Raw genomic sequence first — 19,143 nt, forward strand, 5'->3', positions numbered from 1 at the left:
CTCTCCTTCCTCACTCCCAACCGAAATGCCTTTAAGCACTGTGAACATTTGAGAAAATGTAGGTGGTCTTACAAGTTTTTTTCAAAACTTTTAAAACTCAAAAGAATAAAACATTAAAGGATATTACATTTTAAATCAAAACTGGTTAAACAGCAAAATTTTTAAAAGGCACTGTCTATGTATAAGGTAAAATTTGTAGAAAAATCTGCTTCAACAGATTGTAACACAGAATGGTATTTCCTGAACTATCAAAGAAGGTGTTTCAGAAACATAAGTTTCCAACATGCTTAACCTTCTTTTGTTTGAGAAAGAGATGCCTTATAGAACTTTTTATTTACTCAATTTTTTAAAGTTATTTAATACCATTAAAATTATCTTGGTCTTCCTTTCTAAAAGGCGCTGTGAGTTTAAATTTAATCAAGGAGTTGAAAAACATATATACTGAAAACTACGAAACATTGTCAAAAGAAATCCCATGTTTATGAATCAGAAAACCTAATATTCTTCAAATGTCCATACTACAGGAAACAATCTATATATTCAATACAATTCCTATCAAAATCTCAATGTCATTTTTCGCGTTAATAGAAAATTCCATTCCAAAATTTATATAAAATCTCAAGGAACCTCAAATAGCCAAAACGATCTTAAGAAAAATAAATAAATAAAGCTGTAGGTCTCACACCTTCTGACTTCAAAACATAGTAAAAAACTATGGTAATCGAACAGTATGATACTGGCACAAAGAGACACAAACACCAATGGAACACAACAGAGAGCCTAGAAATAAACCCTCTAATATGTGGTCAAATCATCTTTAACAAGATTACGCAATGGAGAAGGGTTAGCCTCTCAACAGGTGGTATTGGAAAAACTGTATATCCACACGCAAAAGAATGAAATGGGACCCTTACCTTATACCACATGTAACATTAATTCAAAATGGATTACAAATCTATGCATAAGAGGAGACTGAGGCAGGAGAATCACTTGAACCCACGAGGTGGAGGTTGCAGTGAGCTGAGATCACACCACTGCACTCCAGCCTGGCAACAAATCAAGACTCTATCTCAAAAAACAAAAAATAAAACAAAAACAACAAACAAACAAAAAACCTTCTAGAATAAAACATAGGAAAAATCCTTCATGACATTGGATTTGGCAACTATATCTTGGATATGACACCAAAAGAATAAGCAGCAAAAGCAACAATAGACAAATAGGACTATATGCAACTTTAAAACTTCTGCGTGTCAACAGAAATAACTAACAGAGTGAGAAGGTAACCTACAGAATGGGAGAAGATATTTGCAAATCATATAAGTGGTAAGGGCTTAATAGCCAGAATCTATAAAGAACTCCTCCAACTCAATAACAACAACACAAAACAACTCAATTAAAAAGTAGGCAAAGGAATTGAATAGACATGTCTCCAAAGAGGATTTATAAATGACTAACAGGTAAGTTAAAAGATGCCCATTACTACGAGTTATTAGAGAAATGCAAATCAAAACGAAATGAGATATCATCTCACACCTGTTAGGATGGCTACTATCAAAAGAAACAAAAAGTATCAAGTCTTAGCAAGGATGTGAAGAAATTGGAGCTTTGGTGCACTGTTGGTGGGAATGTAAAATGATGCTGCTGATAGGGAAAACAGTATGGTGTTTTCTCAAAACAAAACAAAACAAAACAAAACAGAGTTACTATATCATCCAGCAAGATCTTGACAAGGTATTTGTACACCCATGTTCATTGCAGCAGTAAGCTCATATCCAAGAGGTCAAAGTAACTTAAATGTCCATCAACAGATGAATAGATAAACAGAATGTGGAATGCACATAACATACATTAAAATATTTTAAACATTAAAAAGAAAGAAATCCTGTCATATTCTACAACATAGATGAATGTTGAGAGCATTATGCTAAGTGAACTAAGCCAGTTATAAAAAGCACAAATACTGCATTATTCCACCTATATGAGATATCTAAAGGAGTCAAACTCTTTGTAACTGTAAGTAAAAAATGGTGTTTGCTAGGGGCTGGGGGAAGAGAGGAAAGAGAGCTGTTGTTCAATTGGTATACAGAATTTTAGTTTTTCAAGGCAGAAAAAAGTTTCTGTAGAGATTACCTACAAAGGAAAGAATATTAAACTGATGGCAACTTCTCCTAATGAACAATAGATACCAGAAACCAATGTAATATTATTTTCCAAATGCTGAGAAAAATATTGGTCTACTCAGAATTTTATAACTACCTGAACTGCAATTCAAGAATGAAAGTGAAAGGAAGACATTTTCATGGATACCAAAAGCAAGTTCACCATCCACACACCCTCACACACAAAACAATCAAAGGTTTAGTTTAGAAGAAAAGTGAAATCAGAGACCAAATTTGATATATACACACAAACAAAAATTCTATGCATACAAATTATTCAAAACATTCATTAATTTAATAATTAGTTATAAAATAACTAATTGTGCATATGATTTTATTTTAAAGTGCAACTAATCAAACTGGCAGCAAGAAAGGTTGTGGTATTTACTAGAAAGAAAACACCATAATATCCATAAGCTGTTGGAAAGGAAGACAGAAACACTAAAAAATATTTAGCAAAGTATGTCGTTATTTATGTATGATTTTAAAAAATAAGACTAACCACTAAAGGAATAAAAATATAGTCTAGGATTACAAACTTGCAGAAGAATTTAATAAAATAAAATCATGTGAATAAAACAACAGAATGTTTTTTAAAAGAAAAGAGAAGCAAAAGGAAATTTAGAAAATACACACTACTATGGTAAAAACATATCCAGATACATCAATAATCTCATCAAATACATATGGCTTAAACTCACCTATTAAAACACAAAATTTCAGAGCAACTCTTAAAACTACAGCTCTGTGCTTTAGACCTAACAGTCACTCCATCTTTGACACTCTCTCCTCCTGCTTCCTGGTGAAGAAATAGAAATCAAAAGTAACAAGGGAATTAATTCCTAGCTTAAAAATAAATAGAAGCCAGGTAAATGACGTAAATGACACTAGAAAAATGATACTACTTGTGAATCTTTTGGGTTCTAAATGAGCTTATCTAGGTTCTCTTAGTTTGCCTCAACCCTCTCCTCTCTCTCAATGAACTGCAGTTATGACCCTTATTGGTTGCCCAACTACAGTGTTGCCCACAACATAGAAAATTGCTTTTCAAAGAAATTCTAGCCTTAATGCATACCAGAAACACCTCAGGAAAGTCAAAGGTAACAGATGATTTTTAACTCACCAGGGGAAAGCATTGTGATTTTATGAGGCAAGTTTGACTTAAGTGGAGAGAAGAACTGAAAATCTAGATACCCCACTAGGTTTACAAAGGTAAACTCCATCACAAAAGAAACTCCCTCTTGTGGCTCAAGATCCCACCCCCTCTTAACCTCAGATCTAAGCCAGAAAGAGAGAAGGAATGCATATCTGAAAAGCTTCAGAGGATGAAACCACAACCCAGCAATCCCTCTAAACTCCCTCCTTCCCTTATACAATCGTCTCCTGCTTACAATACTGTTGTCAAACTTTCTGTGTTTTTCTTTGTTATGGACTTTTGGGGATCGACTCTAGTCTAATAAACTGAACTCTACAGCTTCTGTGGAATTATAACCTGAATTATGACCTTTTAAATACACATAATACAGTCTACATTTAGCTGCTTATTTAATGACTGATTAAATCTTTAAAGTAAGACTAACTAGAAATAGTCAAAATAACATCATCTTGTCTTTTTTCTTATTTTAATTCTTACATTTAAAATGGACTCACAATAACTGGACATGAAGAATTGTCAGAGCTGTGACACACTAAGAGAGCCCATTATTTTGACTGAAAATGTATGTAAGTGTTATTTTGAGCAGAAACTTTGAAAAAATGTATATGTACACATACAGCATGTAAGTGTATATTTTGATCTGAATATTTTCAGGAGTAAAATATTAACTTCCATAATTGTAATACAAATGACAGATGTATTACTAATAAGCAAGTATGATGTACCTGTTGGAGCCAAAGGAAAATTTTCCCTTCGCCCTCTGTAGATTAAGTGAAAATCGATGGACAAAAGGCTAATTAACAGGAGAAAATAAATACAAACTTATTAACGTGCACTGGGGAGAATCACAGGGTGATCACCCCACCATGTGAAATGTGGTATACATGGTTATATATCCTTCTTTTTATTTATTCATTTATTTTTATTTTTAAGATATGGAATCTGGCTCTGTCACCCAGGCTGGAGTGCAGTGGCACGATCTCAGCTCACTGCAAGCTCCGCCTGCGGGGTTCACACCATTGTCCTGCCTCAGCCTCCTGAGCAACTGGGACTACAGGCGCCACCACCACGCCCGGCTAATTTTTTGTATTTTTAGTAGAGATGGGGTTTCACCATGTTAGTCAGGATGGTCTCGATCTCCTGATCTCGTGATTCGCCCACCTTGGCCTCCCAAAGTGCTGGGAATACAGGCGTGAGCCACGGCGCCCAGCCAATACCCTTCTTTTTAGAGGAAAGGGAGATGGGGAGGTGTGGACAATTTTATAGCGATAGCAAATGATTTTGGGGGGAGTTCAATGAACTTAAAGAACATAAAATGAGCTGGGACGAAGTGTTTTGGATCTGCAGAGTAGACCACGGTTTGTGACAAAACGCTGTCTAGGTGTATTGATGAACTTCAGTCTTTCTTCCTGTGATAGGAGTTCAGTTAATGAAAACTCAGGGAAGAGACCAAAGGTAATTGTTTTCTTCTTTGGCAGGTCCGAGCTTAGGCAGATAAGGGAACTCCAGAGAACAACTTCATCCTGTGCTTTGGGAGAGATAGGATTGAGCCACAGGAGGCAGAGGGAGTTCAGAGAGACTTTGCGGCTGCTTCTTCTGTACAGCATGTAAAAACACCATATTTGAGGGTATCAATGTCTGAGCTCCAATATACCAGAGATTCGTTTAATTGAACATTCGAAGAGTCTAATGAAAACTAGTCAATAACTAATTTAGAATCCAGTAGACATATGGGAACTTCCAAAATAACCTTGTGCTATTTACTGAGATCATAGAAAGTAAGGGTGGAAATCTATAATCATGATTTTCAACGAATTTTTTTCATGAACTACAAATAGCCAACTCTCTTACAGGAAAGCGGAAATACACATACACACACACACACACACACACACACACATACACCATTCAGTGCAGCCACATTCTCTCAACACATAAATTATTATTATTATTGTTGTTGTTATTACTATTTTGAGACGGAGTCTTGCTCTGTCACCCAGGCTGGAGTGCAGTAGCACGATCTTGGCTCACTGTAAGCTCTGCCTCCCGGATTCACGTCATTCTCCTGCCTCAGCCTCCCGAGTAGCTGGGACTACAGGCGCCCACCACCACGCCCCGCTAATTTTTTTGTATTTTTAGTAGAGCGGGGTTTCACCGTGTTAGCCAGGATGGTCTCGATCTCCTGACCTCGTGATCCACCCGCCTCGGCCTCCCAAAGTGCTGGGATTACATGCGTGAGCCACGGCGCCCAGCCTCAACACATAAATTATTATCCTGAGAGTGAGACAAGCATCAGAATTGTGTTCGTAACTTTAAAATATGTCAGTGCTGATAACAGAGCCACTGATGCTACCTAATTTTGCCAGTTTGGGATTTGAAAGAAGACATGATACAACATGGTGTCCAACATGCTCATTTGAAAGGTCCAAAATTAAGCCAGCAGAGGAAGATAATTTGCCCAAAGGGATATCAAGATAGTACATGAAATGCAAATAAAACTCAAATATCCTTTCTCATAATCCAGAGCTCTTTCCATAAATTCATATTGCCTTTAAGTTAAAGTTATTCTGAGACTCTGACACAGTAGATGAAACATAGACCTACTAAATACAAACAAAGCCACAATCCATTATGAAAGTTTTTTTCTCCATGGTAGGACAGAGACTATTTCCAGACAAATTGAAGAATTTTCCTTCCTGAGCCATCCTCTATGCTTAAAGGAGAGATAACAAGAGAAAAGAAAAATGTCTTGCTTTTTGAATTAAACAGAAAGGTAAAATTCCAAAAGGAGAATATTCTGCAGAAATGGAAGCTAGACACAAGGAATTTATATTGCATGGAGAGTAACTGCAAATATAGTCATTCAACAAGACATGGTCCTTAACACTCTAAATTACAAAACCTCAAAATAATCCTGAAAAACAGGATCACAAAATATAAAATGACTTCAACTTCCAATTTTCCTGCCTAACATGATGGTTACTCTATTACCTCTCAGTGGTAATTCACACACATACACACAAATACACACTACAATGTACTTACTGAACTGTAGAGATAGCCTTCACCATTCATGGCCACATAGAGGCTAGCCTTCACTCCTTGGATGGCCACTACACGCAGGCCCACAGGAATTAGATTGAAGAGAGCTGGGGGAAGAAAAAGAAAGGAGGAAAGGATCAGTGACCTTTTGAACAAATAATCTTTTTTCTTCTAATAATTCTTTTGAGAATTAAAACCTATTAATTGAACTTGGTAGAAAAATGGAGAGAGAAAGAAATAAAGAGAGGTCTAAAAATGAGGGAAATTGACTTCTTGACCCTGCGCCAGCATTAATGACCTATGTAACTTCAGGTAAGTTACATAAACTCTGTACAAAGGGGTTGGATTAGAAGGTCTCTAAAGGCCCAACTGGATCTGAGATTTCAGGATTCCTGATCCTAAAAATTACCCTCAAACAGGGTAATATAAGATAATTTTTTCTAACAAACAAATAATATGAACCGAGAAATTCTCAACAGGAGAAAATATATCTGTAGTCATAAGAAATAACAAAATATTATCTTTACAACAGTCCAAAGCTTCTTGTTTTTAGTCTTTTCCTTGTTGTTCCAAACGTTATATTGAACACAGAAGAAGAATGCAAAATTTGCTGACCTATTGGTGATAACATTCAGACAAAACTTTTTTCTTGATATCTCAATTTTTTACATGTAAATAAAGAAAGATAAACAGATGGATAGATGATTGATAGATAGCTTAAGCTATAAAGGATATATTTTATATATTTATATCCAGGTGGGAAAAATATATGTGTGTATATATATGTAATATATGTGTGTATGTAATATATGTGTATGTATATGTGTATACACACATATATATATACACACACACACATATACTCAAAACCATTAAGAATTAATTTGACAAAAGTAATTCAACATCCTAAGATGAAATGGGAACATGCTTGCAGTCTTTACATATTCGAGTTGCTCATCACTCAAAGTACTCAATAGTCTATATGTCCACTTGGAGAAGGAATTCATAGATCAGAAAAAAAGATACCTAAGAGAACCTTCTGTTTTTCTTCCAACAATATATTTCTGTCCTTGGGACAACTTCAGTTACTTTTGAGATCACAAAATGAGCATAAAAAGAAAACATTGCCCCCACCCTGAAACAATTCACATTGCATATGGAAGAAAAGCAATCATATACTTAGGTTCTGTAGATGGCAACATGGATATGAATGAAGTATCTCATGGTTGTATGCATAAGAAAATATCTCTGCAGTTCATTTCAGTATCCTGGCTTCATTAGAAGTTCTTATCCACCTTTTCTATTGATAAAATTCCTCTCGGTTCTCGTCTTCTTAGTTTTTAATACAAGATACATATAAATTAACCCGAGGGCTACTGTTATTCAGGGATGCCTCTATTTTTCTGGGCTTCTCTCAACCTACAATAGTAAGCTAAACACACACACTCGCAGACACACACACTCACAGTATTTGGCTTTTAGTCAATGTTCAATGGACAGTTGTAGAGGATCAAGCCTTAGACCACAGGTTTGGTAGAACAGGATTCCATTCTTAGCTGTTGACAGTCTTTTTGCCTCTTTGAACCCATTTCCACATTTGTCATGAAAACTGAGACTAGATAAGAAACTATAAGTAGTTTCTCATAGATTAATTGTTGGCTCAATTTAGATTTGAACTGGTTTTATTTCTTGCTATATTCTTACCAGTATCCTTGTGTTACTGAAACAACTTAAGAAATACAAGAACTAGACAAAGTCTAGTTGGGGAGAAAAAGCTAAGACATATGGAATAATATGATACAGCGTATAATGTACTTCTATAATTAAATGTAATATATGCATTCTATATATATATTCTCTATATTACAGAAGTTCAGGAAAATGGAAGCTCTGTGTGGCCTGAAGTATTCATGGAATGCCTTACACAGAAAATGGAACCTGAGTTGACACTTAAAGAAGAAGCAGAAGTTGAGAAAACCAAGAACAGAAAACATTTTAGTGAGGCAGGAAGTTAGGTGGTTTTGCAGAGTAATGTGTGTATGCAGAAAGGGACTGGCAGATTGGAGGATTTGATTTATATTGGGGGAAAATGAGAAAGAACACCATGTAAATAAAATAAGGATAAATAACTGCGAGCCTGTCGTTCTAATCTTAGATATGTAGACTTTACCAAATGGGCAACAAGATGTGTGCCATATGAAAACTAGAGCAAAAACATAGATTATGAGTATGAGATTTGCAGACACATAGTTTCTAAACCCTCCACTAAGTTACATGGCTTTGAGCTATTCATTTAACTTCTCTGCCTTAGTTTTCCTATCTGTAAAATGCACATGATAATCCTTCTTGCACAGAATTGATAGAACCAAATGCATTGTCATGTTTCTGAAAGTGATTCAGAGACGTGTCCTCTCGAAGAGCTATTTGTCATGAACACCTAATTCTTCTGTTTGTCAGATAAAGTTATCATAAGGCTACTGTAAAAACTGACATATTGCCTCAATAATATTTTTTAGTTTATATTCAGCAGATTGTTTTAATGCTTTAAAATATAATACTTTACATTTGTGTAACAATTTTCAAAGTGCTGATACGTTCATTAATTATATTTGATCCTCAACCATAAATGCTATGAAGAATTTAGGACAGAATGATTACCTTAATTTTAGAAGTACAAAAGATTTAGAGTTAACCCAGGGGAAAATGCTAAACAAAGGCTTTCAGGCTCTCTAATGGGCCTACCTGTTCCAAACATCATATTTCATCTTTTTGTTCTTTGTTTTTTTTTTTGACAGAGTCTAGCTCTGTCACTCAGCTGGAGTGCAAGTGATTCTCCTGCCTCAGCCTCCCAAGTAGCTGGTATTACAGGCACCCACCACCACACCCAGCTAATTTTTGTATTTTTAGTAGAGATGGGGTTTCACTGTGTTGGCCAGGCTGGTCTCGAACTCCTAATCTTGTGATCCACCTGTCTCGGCCTCCCCTTTTTGTTCTTTTAATTTCCTCTAATATCCATTCTTACCTTCTTGCAAATAAATAGATTATTCAGCTACATCTTCTTACATATCCTGCAACCTGCAACCAGATGTAGGATGTAGGTCCTATGGACTCACTACTGGTCAATGAGATATGAGTCATCACATCATTACAGACTTGAGGAATCCTTCCTTACAGACAACTTATAGGTGTCCTTTGCACCCCTTCTCAACCTTTACCTACTGCTGTTTGAATGGGAATATGGTAGCTGGATCATCTGAAACCACAGAAACAAGAACTACTCCCCAGCGGGTGCTGGCAGGTGAGCTGGAAGGAGTTGGGTCCCTGAGAGCTTTGTGGAGCAGTGGCACAAGTCCAACATTCAATTACCCAGGTCTGGCTTTTACGTGAGAAAATAAGTCCTTGTTATTTTACTCTGTGCAATGCAGAGCCAACCCTAATCCTAACTGATAGAGATGCTAATGAAAGCAGAATTAATATGTAAGATATGAACTAGATGCAAGGTACTTCATTTTAAATAAAAGCAGATACTGGAAAATATTAAGTTCACTGACAATTACTGTGAGAAGGAGAAAAGACTTCCCAGGATAAATGCTAAGAACACCAGTTTACGTAGCTCACCATAGAAGGAAAAGCAACTATAAAATTTTTCATACATGAAGAATGACAGCAAACTGATAATGCTAGGCAGGGACAAAAACAAGAAACCTGTTTGAAAGTTTTATATGAACCACAAGATGATAATGGCTTTTAGCTGGTTTGCTTTGTAAGACTTACCAAGCCCATTTTTAAAAATCAGTAAATGATTTGAAATGAGACTTTATTGGTAAAAGCTAAACACAGTTTCTCTGGAAACGTCCTCATCTGCCTCCTAAAAATCCCAAAAGGCGGCAAATGACTTACTCTTATCCATTAATTATCTTCAGAGTAGCACACTCTGGGTCTAGCTCACAGGAGCCCTTTGCTCTTTTCACTACTCCTCAAAGCCACTGTCCTAACTCATAGTAACTGGGCTACTTGACTCCACCCACTCTTTAAGTCCCTTGCATCCTCTTATGCCATTTTCCTGCTTACAACCTGCAGTGATTCCTCCCTGTCTCCAGTGTCCTTTACAACCTGGCTCCAACCCACATTTCCAGCTTATCACCTGTCACCCTTTCCATCTGCTGTAACCGGCTTCACAGAGCTTTTTGCCATTTCCTAAGTTCCCCCTCAATCTTTAACTAGGCTGGAGTTTGTCCTCTTTTGTCCTCTATCTCTTTTTGGAAAGCTTATCTTCCCACTTCTAAATTTGGCCAACTCTTTTCATCATTTAAGGCCTACCTGTTGAACTCCCCCATGAGTCTTGCCCAAAGCCCTTCAGAAATAATACTTCCCTTTTCCAGATGGCTTATTTCTTGTGTATATTTTTGTAATGGTATTTAGAACATGGTTTTAGAGTTCTTTGTTTATATCTCTGTCTCTGTCCCTACAATGCAAGATTCTTGAGGGTAGTTGCTGTAATGTCTAGCCCAGTTACAAGTACATAGCTTTATTAAATAAATGTTATTATATGGGTTATGACAAAAACACATTCTTTCCAGGAATGTAGGTTTCCTTGTTACAATGAAAGTTCTTTTTAAGATAAAAATGAAATTAGAAACTAAAGCATCTCAGCCTGATATTCAAGGTTAATCTACAACATACATTTGTGCTACATGGCACTTTCACTTCAATACTGAGTGCTTCTAGTAATTTGCTCTTCCTCCTCCTACCTTCTAAACTCCATCTTTTTGCTAACTTAGTTCCCTCTGCTTGGAATGTCACTCTCCCTACATCTTCACACTGAAATCCCTGACATACTTGAAATGACACACCAAATGCCAAGTGCTTTCTTTCACTTCTTAGCTGCCCTATTCCTGGATCCAGACTATATTTATCACAATTTATAGTTTTATTCCTCTAAAAAATCTGTTTCCTCTCCAACCACAACTAGATTGTAAGCTCTCCAAAACAAAACTCACATCGAAACTACACTTGTATAATACGAGGAAAGGAGGAGACAGAGAGAGACACAGAGAGAAAACGAGAGAGAGAATACGCAGGGTAGTATATATTCTGTGTATATTAGCAATCCCAGTAAACATTTGTGGACTAAATACTACAATTATATACAAAATAGAGTCCAAGTATTTAATCTGACATTCAAAGATCTTCTTAAACTTGTCCTTTCCAAAAGGAGTATCTTGTTCTAAATCTTTTTGTAAAGTTGACTCTTGTATTTTAAAAACTGAAATAATGGAGCTGGTACTCTTGGCTTCAATAAACCAAGCTCAATCATAAAACCTCACGGAAAAAAGGTATTGGAAAAGGTAATGAAGGGAAAGTATTGTCTCTTCAACAAATTGTGTTGAGAAAACTGGGTATTCACATATGAAGGAATGAAATTGGGTCCTTATATTATACCATACACAAAATTCGCTCAAAATTGATTAAATAATTAAATGTGAGACCTAAAACTGTAAAACCCATAGAAAAAAAAACATAAGGGAAAAGGTAGACATTGGCCTTGGCAAAGATTTATTTCTTGGATATGACATTAAAAGCACAGGCAAATGAAAGCAAAAAAATAGACAAGTGGTATTACATCAAACTAAAAAGTTTCTGCAGAGCAAAGGAAACAATCAACAGAATGCAAAGGCAACCTATGGAATGGGAGAAAATATTTGCAAATTATATATCTGGTAGGGGTTCAATATCCAGAGTACATAAGAAACTCCTATGACTCAATAGCAAAACAAAACAAAACAAAACAAAACAAAATAAAACAAATAAGCCAATGAAAAAATGGACACAAGGCTTGAATGACATTTCTCCAGAACAACATACAAATGGCCAACAGGTATATGAAAAGATACTCAACATCACTAATCATCAGATAATGATGAGCTGTGAACCTAAAATAAACACTTCCAAGTTATAAAATATTTAAGGATCACTTTGATTAATCATGCTACATGAAAGATTGAATTATCTTTATATTTATCTCTACAAGAAATGTATAATAAAAAAGTGTTTTCATGTGGAAAGACATTCAAAAATTATATATTCACAATAATGGGAAGGAAATGTATAGACTTGCTGCTATCAGGCAATTAATTAAAATACTGTATTATTTTCCTGAGTTTTATCATCTTTGATAGTTCCCAGCTTTTCAAAAATTAAACTTTTGTGGTTTATTTTCTCACTGTAAATACTCAATTTTGCACCTAATTTTCATTTAATTATATTTATAAGCTTTAGGACCTACAAAACCTAAGTCATTCTCAGGTTGAACTTTAAGTGGAAGGAGAAGATGAGACAAAGTAACAAATGAGAAAAGAAAAACTAAAGAGATAATATTCATTGAATGTCTACTTTTTTTTCAGGCGTCCTGCTAGGCATCTTGATATGCAAAATGCCATTTTATTATAAACTCAGTATTTGACTACTTGAAGTAGTCAAAGTACTTAAGGTAGTCATTTAACAGTATATAAAAGTCCTAACTTCTCTGAGGAGTACAAAGTGAAAAATAATTGAGAAAATGAATAGTACCATCCTAACCTTTGGGGTAGGACCTTGGCCTTAGTAAGTTGAGCTCACGTACAGCACTTGTAAAAACCTGACTTAGAAGTCATTTATTCTTACCATAAAAATTTATCGAGCACTTACTCTATGCCAAATATCACGCTGAAGCAAAAAAAAAAAAAAAAAAAAAAAAAAGAGTGATGAACATAACAGATGTGGTCTCTAGTGAGAAGACTCTTATTTGTGAATCTTTCTGAGGTTTCCACTATTTCAAGGGCAAGTTGAAGGCACCAGAAACTTTTATTATGAACCCCAATGCCTAGCATGATATCTTGGTTTTAGACGCTGTTATTCAATATTTGCTGAATAAATAAATGAATGGCGAGTAGTTTCTCCTTGCACATGTTTATTCATAACTTTTCTAGGACATATTTTTATAATTAAGCATGTAGAAAAAATTGAAGATAATATGTATTACACATAGACTAAAGGAAAGCCAAAAAACCTACACGGTACAAAGTCTGAAATGGCAGACTCATGGGATGCATGGGCCTGGTGAGGATAGGAGTACATGTGTGTGTAGAGTGATGCAAGGTTGGAGGGAGTTAAGAGGAAGGAAAGAGCTTGGGGAATCTGTTACAATTGAGATATTAAACACCTTGTCAGCAAGGCGTGGTGGCTCATGCCTGTCATCTCAGCACTTTGGGAGGCTAAGGCAGGAGGATCACTTGAGCCTAGGAGTTTGAGACTAGCCTGAGAAACACAGGGAGACTCCATCTCTGTAAAAACAAAAATAAAAATAAAAAAATGTAGTCAGGTATGTGTGTGTGCCTGTGGTCCCAGCTACTTGGAAGGCTGAGGTCAGAGGGTAGCCTGCACCCGGGAAGTCAAGGCTCCAGTAAGCCATGACCTGCACCACTCCATTCCTGCCTGGGTAACAGGGCAAGACTCTGTCTCAACAAAATAAAATAAAAAATAAACATCCTGTCCAATGATATTGGACCAAAAAATGTACTTTGTAAAAGTGTTATGTTTCACTCAGCTTAATTTCTACCTGTACATTATCCACACCATATTATTCCAGTAAGGAAAAGGTAACAATCCAAAACACATGGGAAGACAATGTGACAACCAATAAGTTGCAAAGAAAGAGAAGAAGAGAAAGGGAGAGAGGGAGAGAGGGAGAGAGGGAAGGAGGGAGAGAGGGAAGGAGGGAGGAAGGGAGGGAGAGAGGGGAGGGAGGGAGGGAGAGAGGGAGGAGGGAGAGAGAGAGAGGGAGGGAGGGAGCGAGGGAGGGAGAGAGGGAGAGAGGAGAGAGGGAGGGAGGAGGAGGAGAGAGAGAGGGAGAAGAGGGGATGAGAGAGGGAGAGAGGGAGGGAGGGAGGAAGAAAGGAGGGGAGGAAGGAGGAAAAAAGGCTCAATACAAATTTGTCTTTGGAACTCGTAAATCCAGTATCTTTCCAAGTAACTTCTAAGGACAGACTCGTTATTGCTTGTAACGAAGAAAGGTATAGAAGAGTACAGTCGTATTTAAAATTCTAGGTCTATTTTGTCAAATGGCCAATAAAAAAGATTCATCCTGTGACCCATTAAAGAAACATTGTGAGAGAGAATGGAGATATTTGGGTTTATAATCTGTGCATTTTCAATGTTAGATTTCATTGAAAATTCAATATCATTTCCAACATCTCAAAATGTTCTCAATCAAGATATTTTATTAGAGTGTGAATAAGATCATATCCTACAAAATCTTAAATTATAAGTTAAGTTAGTACCAGGTTATTTTCTCCTACAATAAATCCTACAGTCTCTCACAATAACATCTGTAATTATATTTATAATAGCTGCAGGCCACTCAATTGGTTTTTCCTTAGTTATGAAATCAATATTTACTTCTGTTATTTATAATTTACTTAAGTCAATTATTCGCCCTCCCCATTCTCAATAGGAAAATGCTATGATTGAATATCCAGCAAAGTAGTGAGCTCTTAAATCTTCCAATACAAAAGTGGTTAAATTATGGTACAATGGAATGTTTACCCAGGCAAATTAATTATTCATTCCCTTACCCTAATTCCACAGCATTCCATACACAGCACTTATCACAGTGCTTATTCATATTTATATGTTTGTCTGAGTTTCCCTGAAAACTAGGGATTCTTAGAGTATAAAATATGTATTTGTTTTTGTTGTGCATCCAGATTGCATTTCAAAATAAAGCCTAAACAATTGTTGTTACTGAATTTAACTCTCTGAAACAGCATCTTACAGAAATTAAAGGAAAGATGTAACTTGCCCTATTCTTTTAGCTTTTAAGTCAAGGAAATAAGACTCAGATGAGGACTGAACATAGATACGCAGAGGACATAGCTTTGGGTCATGAGCCCTAGTTCTAAAACTTAACAGTTTTGTGGTCTTGGTGACTCCAAGTAATTTAATGAGGTGGCAATTTTTTGAATTTCTGCAATTAGACCTTGGCAATGACTGAGCAGTAGGATATAAATAACTCCCACATGCTTAGTGTTCCAATAATGGAACACTAGGCATAAAGAGTTAACTACTTTGAGTATTTCTTGGCTCTGAATGTTTCACTGGATTATGAAGATCAATGAGATAATAAAACAAACCACTTTTAAACCATAAAGGATACAATGCATCACTATCAGCGTTGCCAGTGGTTTTGTTCCCATTGTTGTTTTCATATCTCCATATCCGGAGTTTTCATAGTAGGAGGAACATGGCTGGGTGATCATTATTCCATATTTCAACTTAAATTTCTTAAAATGTTATGGGAGAAAAAAAAGCACGTATTTCATCTTCTATTATTGAAGCTCCTGTAAGCAAAACAACTACGTAGTTAAAATAAAACACTGTTAAGAATGTAAACATCAACATACTTCAAGCTATATTGGTTCACCAAGTACGATGCCTTATTTTATAAACAATTGGCCAAATAGTCCAACTGACTGATTTATTTTCCCACTGAATTTACTGACTTACCGAGCTGACTAGTAGTTTGGGACTTCAGAGACTAAAATTTTTCTTCGAAGCACTGGCTGACAGCATACGCTGTGGGTTTTCAGCATAATAAAAATGAGCAGCATTGTGATCTCTGTCTTTGATAAAAGGTAGTAGAAATGTTTGCCTTAGCTCTGGTAGAAGTCCTGTCATTGGCTTTTAATCCTGATAATATCATATAACCTTTCCTACGATAGTTCAAAATGTTCAAAATTTGCATAATTAACAAGTCAATTCAACATGATTCTTTTTTCATTAAGATGAAAAATGAGGCACATCACTATCGATAATGAAAGCAAATGCCTGTCATTACTCATTCTCTGGAACCCTTTGTCTTATACAGACTTGTCTCGGAGCCCATCTGAAGAATTCAGTGAACAGCACAGGTGATGGTCCATAAGATCAATGGGCAGAAACATCTTCCGAGAAATGTTTGCATGTTTTGAAGCTTTTAGATTTGCATCCTCTATAAACCTTTCATCAAACACTATGTTGCCAAAATCAATACTATGGCCTATTAGGTTTATTCATTAATTCATCACATATATTCCAGACATTGTGCCAGGCACTTGTAATACAGTGGTAGAAAAGACAGAGATGGTACCTGCCATCATGGTAGTTAAAGTCTAAAATAGATAAAAGTAACCACATGTGTACTCTGTATCCGTCTTTACAGACCAGGAAACTGGGACTCAGAGATACTGTTTTCGCAAGGTTATAAAGTCAGCTAGTGAAAAAGTTAAGCAGTGGGCTATACAGCTAAAAAATATTGTTGCTCTTAAGATATAAAATAAAATTCTAATGATAACAATTCAAGTAGTTGTGAAGAAAGTGGGAAAAACAGACTATAATAAGAAAATGTGAAAACCTGACAAGTAATTTTTCAGCCAAGTAGAACCATCCTACTCAAAAGGTACAAAATCTTTAGTATTTCTTAGATAAAATTACACACAGGCAATAGAAGCACACTTATTTGAGTTGATTTAGATATGCTCAAACAAAGCTTTGTACTTCGTTATCATTAATACCTAAATAAGAAAATATGACTGCCTAATTCCAAAAATATTAAGTGGATCTATAGAAATAAACATAATGTGGAAAGATTTCTTTTTTTTAAGAAATTAAGGGATAAAAAAGGACTTGAAAATAAAATGATGATTTTGTCCTTACTATTCTCTACTTCAAAATCTCTCATTCAACCCATGTCTACTATAATCTTCAGTCAGAAAATTTTTCTAAAGTATTGCATTTCAGTCACTGCTCAATAACTTGCATTGGTTCCCTATTTCCTACAATATAAAGCCTACACTCCCCTAAGTGTCAGTTAAGACACTAAAATATGGCGCCATGATACTTCCAAATAATCTCTTTGCTTCATGCAAGCTAGTGGGTTAATTTTTCCCTAACATGGTGGGAGCTTTCTCCACTTCCTAATTTTGTGCCTCCTTAACTGAAATACAACTGTCCTAATCTTAATTTATTTATTGCGTTCCCATTCTTCAAGAATTGGGTTAAACCCAAACTTGTTGATTACTATGGCTTTTGAGGATCTGTTAGATCTCTGAAATCTGGTGATTCTTCTAATCACTTGGTAGTACCAGTGACACTTTTTGTTTTACATTAAGATGTAAAACCTTTTATGCTCTGGGAACAGCTAGAAGGCAGGAATTGTATCAGATTCGTTTTTGTAACCCAGTAACTAGGACACAGTTGGCCTTCAATATGTTGCTATTAATGAAAATAAAGCATGCATATGGCAGACATATGTGAAAACTCAATCATTTGGTTGTAACTGCCTGAAACAATGCCTAAAGGAGACATTTGAAGCCAGGCAACAATGAATGTTGTGAGAATTTAGTGATGTCTGCAGCGAACACAGGAGGGGTTACTTGAGCCATTGATTTGTCATCTCCCACTTGAGGGCCTCCTTTTATAATAAAATAGCATGAAACATTCCATAAAAGAACAGCAATGATTTGCACTGTACTTTAAAATCAATATCTTATTGTATAACTTTGACTCAAAGTTATAATAATACAAATTTGGAATGCAAACTTTAAAAATTGAAGAAAAAAACCAACTCTCCAGAGGTAATTTAACTGAATGGTTCACAGACTTTGCTGCATATTAAAACCTTCTGAAAAGCTTGAAAATGCTGATGTCCAGACTACTCTCATAATAATTAAATAAAAACGCCTGGAATTGAAGACAAGCATTTTTTAACTCTTCAGATTGTTCCAGTATGCTTCATCACTGAAAACAATTTCAGTTTCACAACTTGAAAGCAAGTTCAATAACCTGGGATAGTTCTAGCAAGCCCACATGCTATACTGATTCTTCCCAAACCTTACCAATCAAGGAACCAAACCTTGCTGCTGAAAGTGTGAACAGCATCACCTTCGTCCGGAGCTTGCTGGAAAGGCAGAATCTCAGGCTGTATGCAAGAATTATTGAATCAAAATTTGCATTTTAACACAATTACAATGCATTTAAAGTTTGAGAAGTGCTGTGTGCTTGGTTCTCAAAGTGTGGGTCCTCCTCCAGACGTACTGATTCAAAAAACCAAGATTTTGGAGCCATTGTTGAGAACGGGGATCTATGAGGCGCGGCTGCTGTCTTCCTTCACGTCTCGGTAGGACTTTTCCGCCCAGATCATCAGTAGTGTCAAAGACTGGGAAGAGACCATATGTAACTGTGCATTCCAACCCCTTCAGAGGGAAACTCCAAGTGCCCTGGACGTTAATCTTCTCTAAATTAGACGTCGATCAATTCTCCCAAAGAAACGAGGGTTGGTCCAGGGCCTAAAAGAGTGCTGAAACTGGCCGGGCACAGTGGCTCAAGCCTGTAATCCCAGCACTTTGGGAGGCCAAGACGGGCGGATCACGAGGTCAGGAGATCGAGACCATCCTGGCTAACACGGTGAAACCCCATCTCTACTAAAAAATACAAAAAAAACTAGCCGGGCGAGGTGGCGGGTGCCTGTAGTCCCAGCTACACGGGAGGCTGAGGCAGGAGAATGGTGGGAACCCGGGAGGCAGAGCTTGCAGTGAGCTGAGATCTGGCCATGGCACTCCAGCCCGGGCGACAGAGCGAGACTCCGTCTCAAAAAAAAAAAGAAAAAAGAGTGCTGAAACTACAGATGTGGTTCAAAAATGGCTTCTCACCCAGTTTGTCAAAGCTCAAGTCCTTCATTCTTCCTGAAATTGCTCTTGATCAGTCTTC

General features: G+C 36.4%; 1 protein-coding gene across 4 annotated transcripts in view; it reads right to left on the reverse strand.

Moving 5' to 3' along the window:
* The window catches only part of FGF12 (fibroblast growth factor 12), a 603,053-nt gene that overhangs the window by 185,259 nt on the left and 398,651 nt on the right, over positions 1-19,143 (reverse strand). For all 4 annotated transcript variants that reach the window (XM_017873445.1, XM_017873442.1, XM_017873444.1 and 1 more), the window contains one exon: positions 6,364-6,467. In XM_017873445.1, the coding sequence (XP_017728934.1) occupies positions 6,364-6,467 (104 nt within the window). The remainder of the gene's footprint in view (positions 1-6,363; positions 6,468-19,143) is intronic.

This window comes from Rhinopithecus bieti, unplaced genomic scaffold (assembly GCF_001698545.2).
Source record: "Rhinopithecus bieti isolate Rb0 unplaced genomic scaffold, ASM169854v2 scaffold_5626, whole genome shotgun sequence".
NCBI classification, from domain to species: Eukaryota; Metazoa; Chordata; class Mammalia; order Primates; family Cercopithecidae; genus Rhinopithecus; species Rhinopithecus bieti.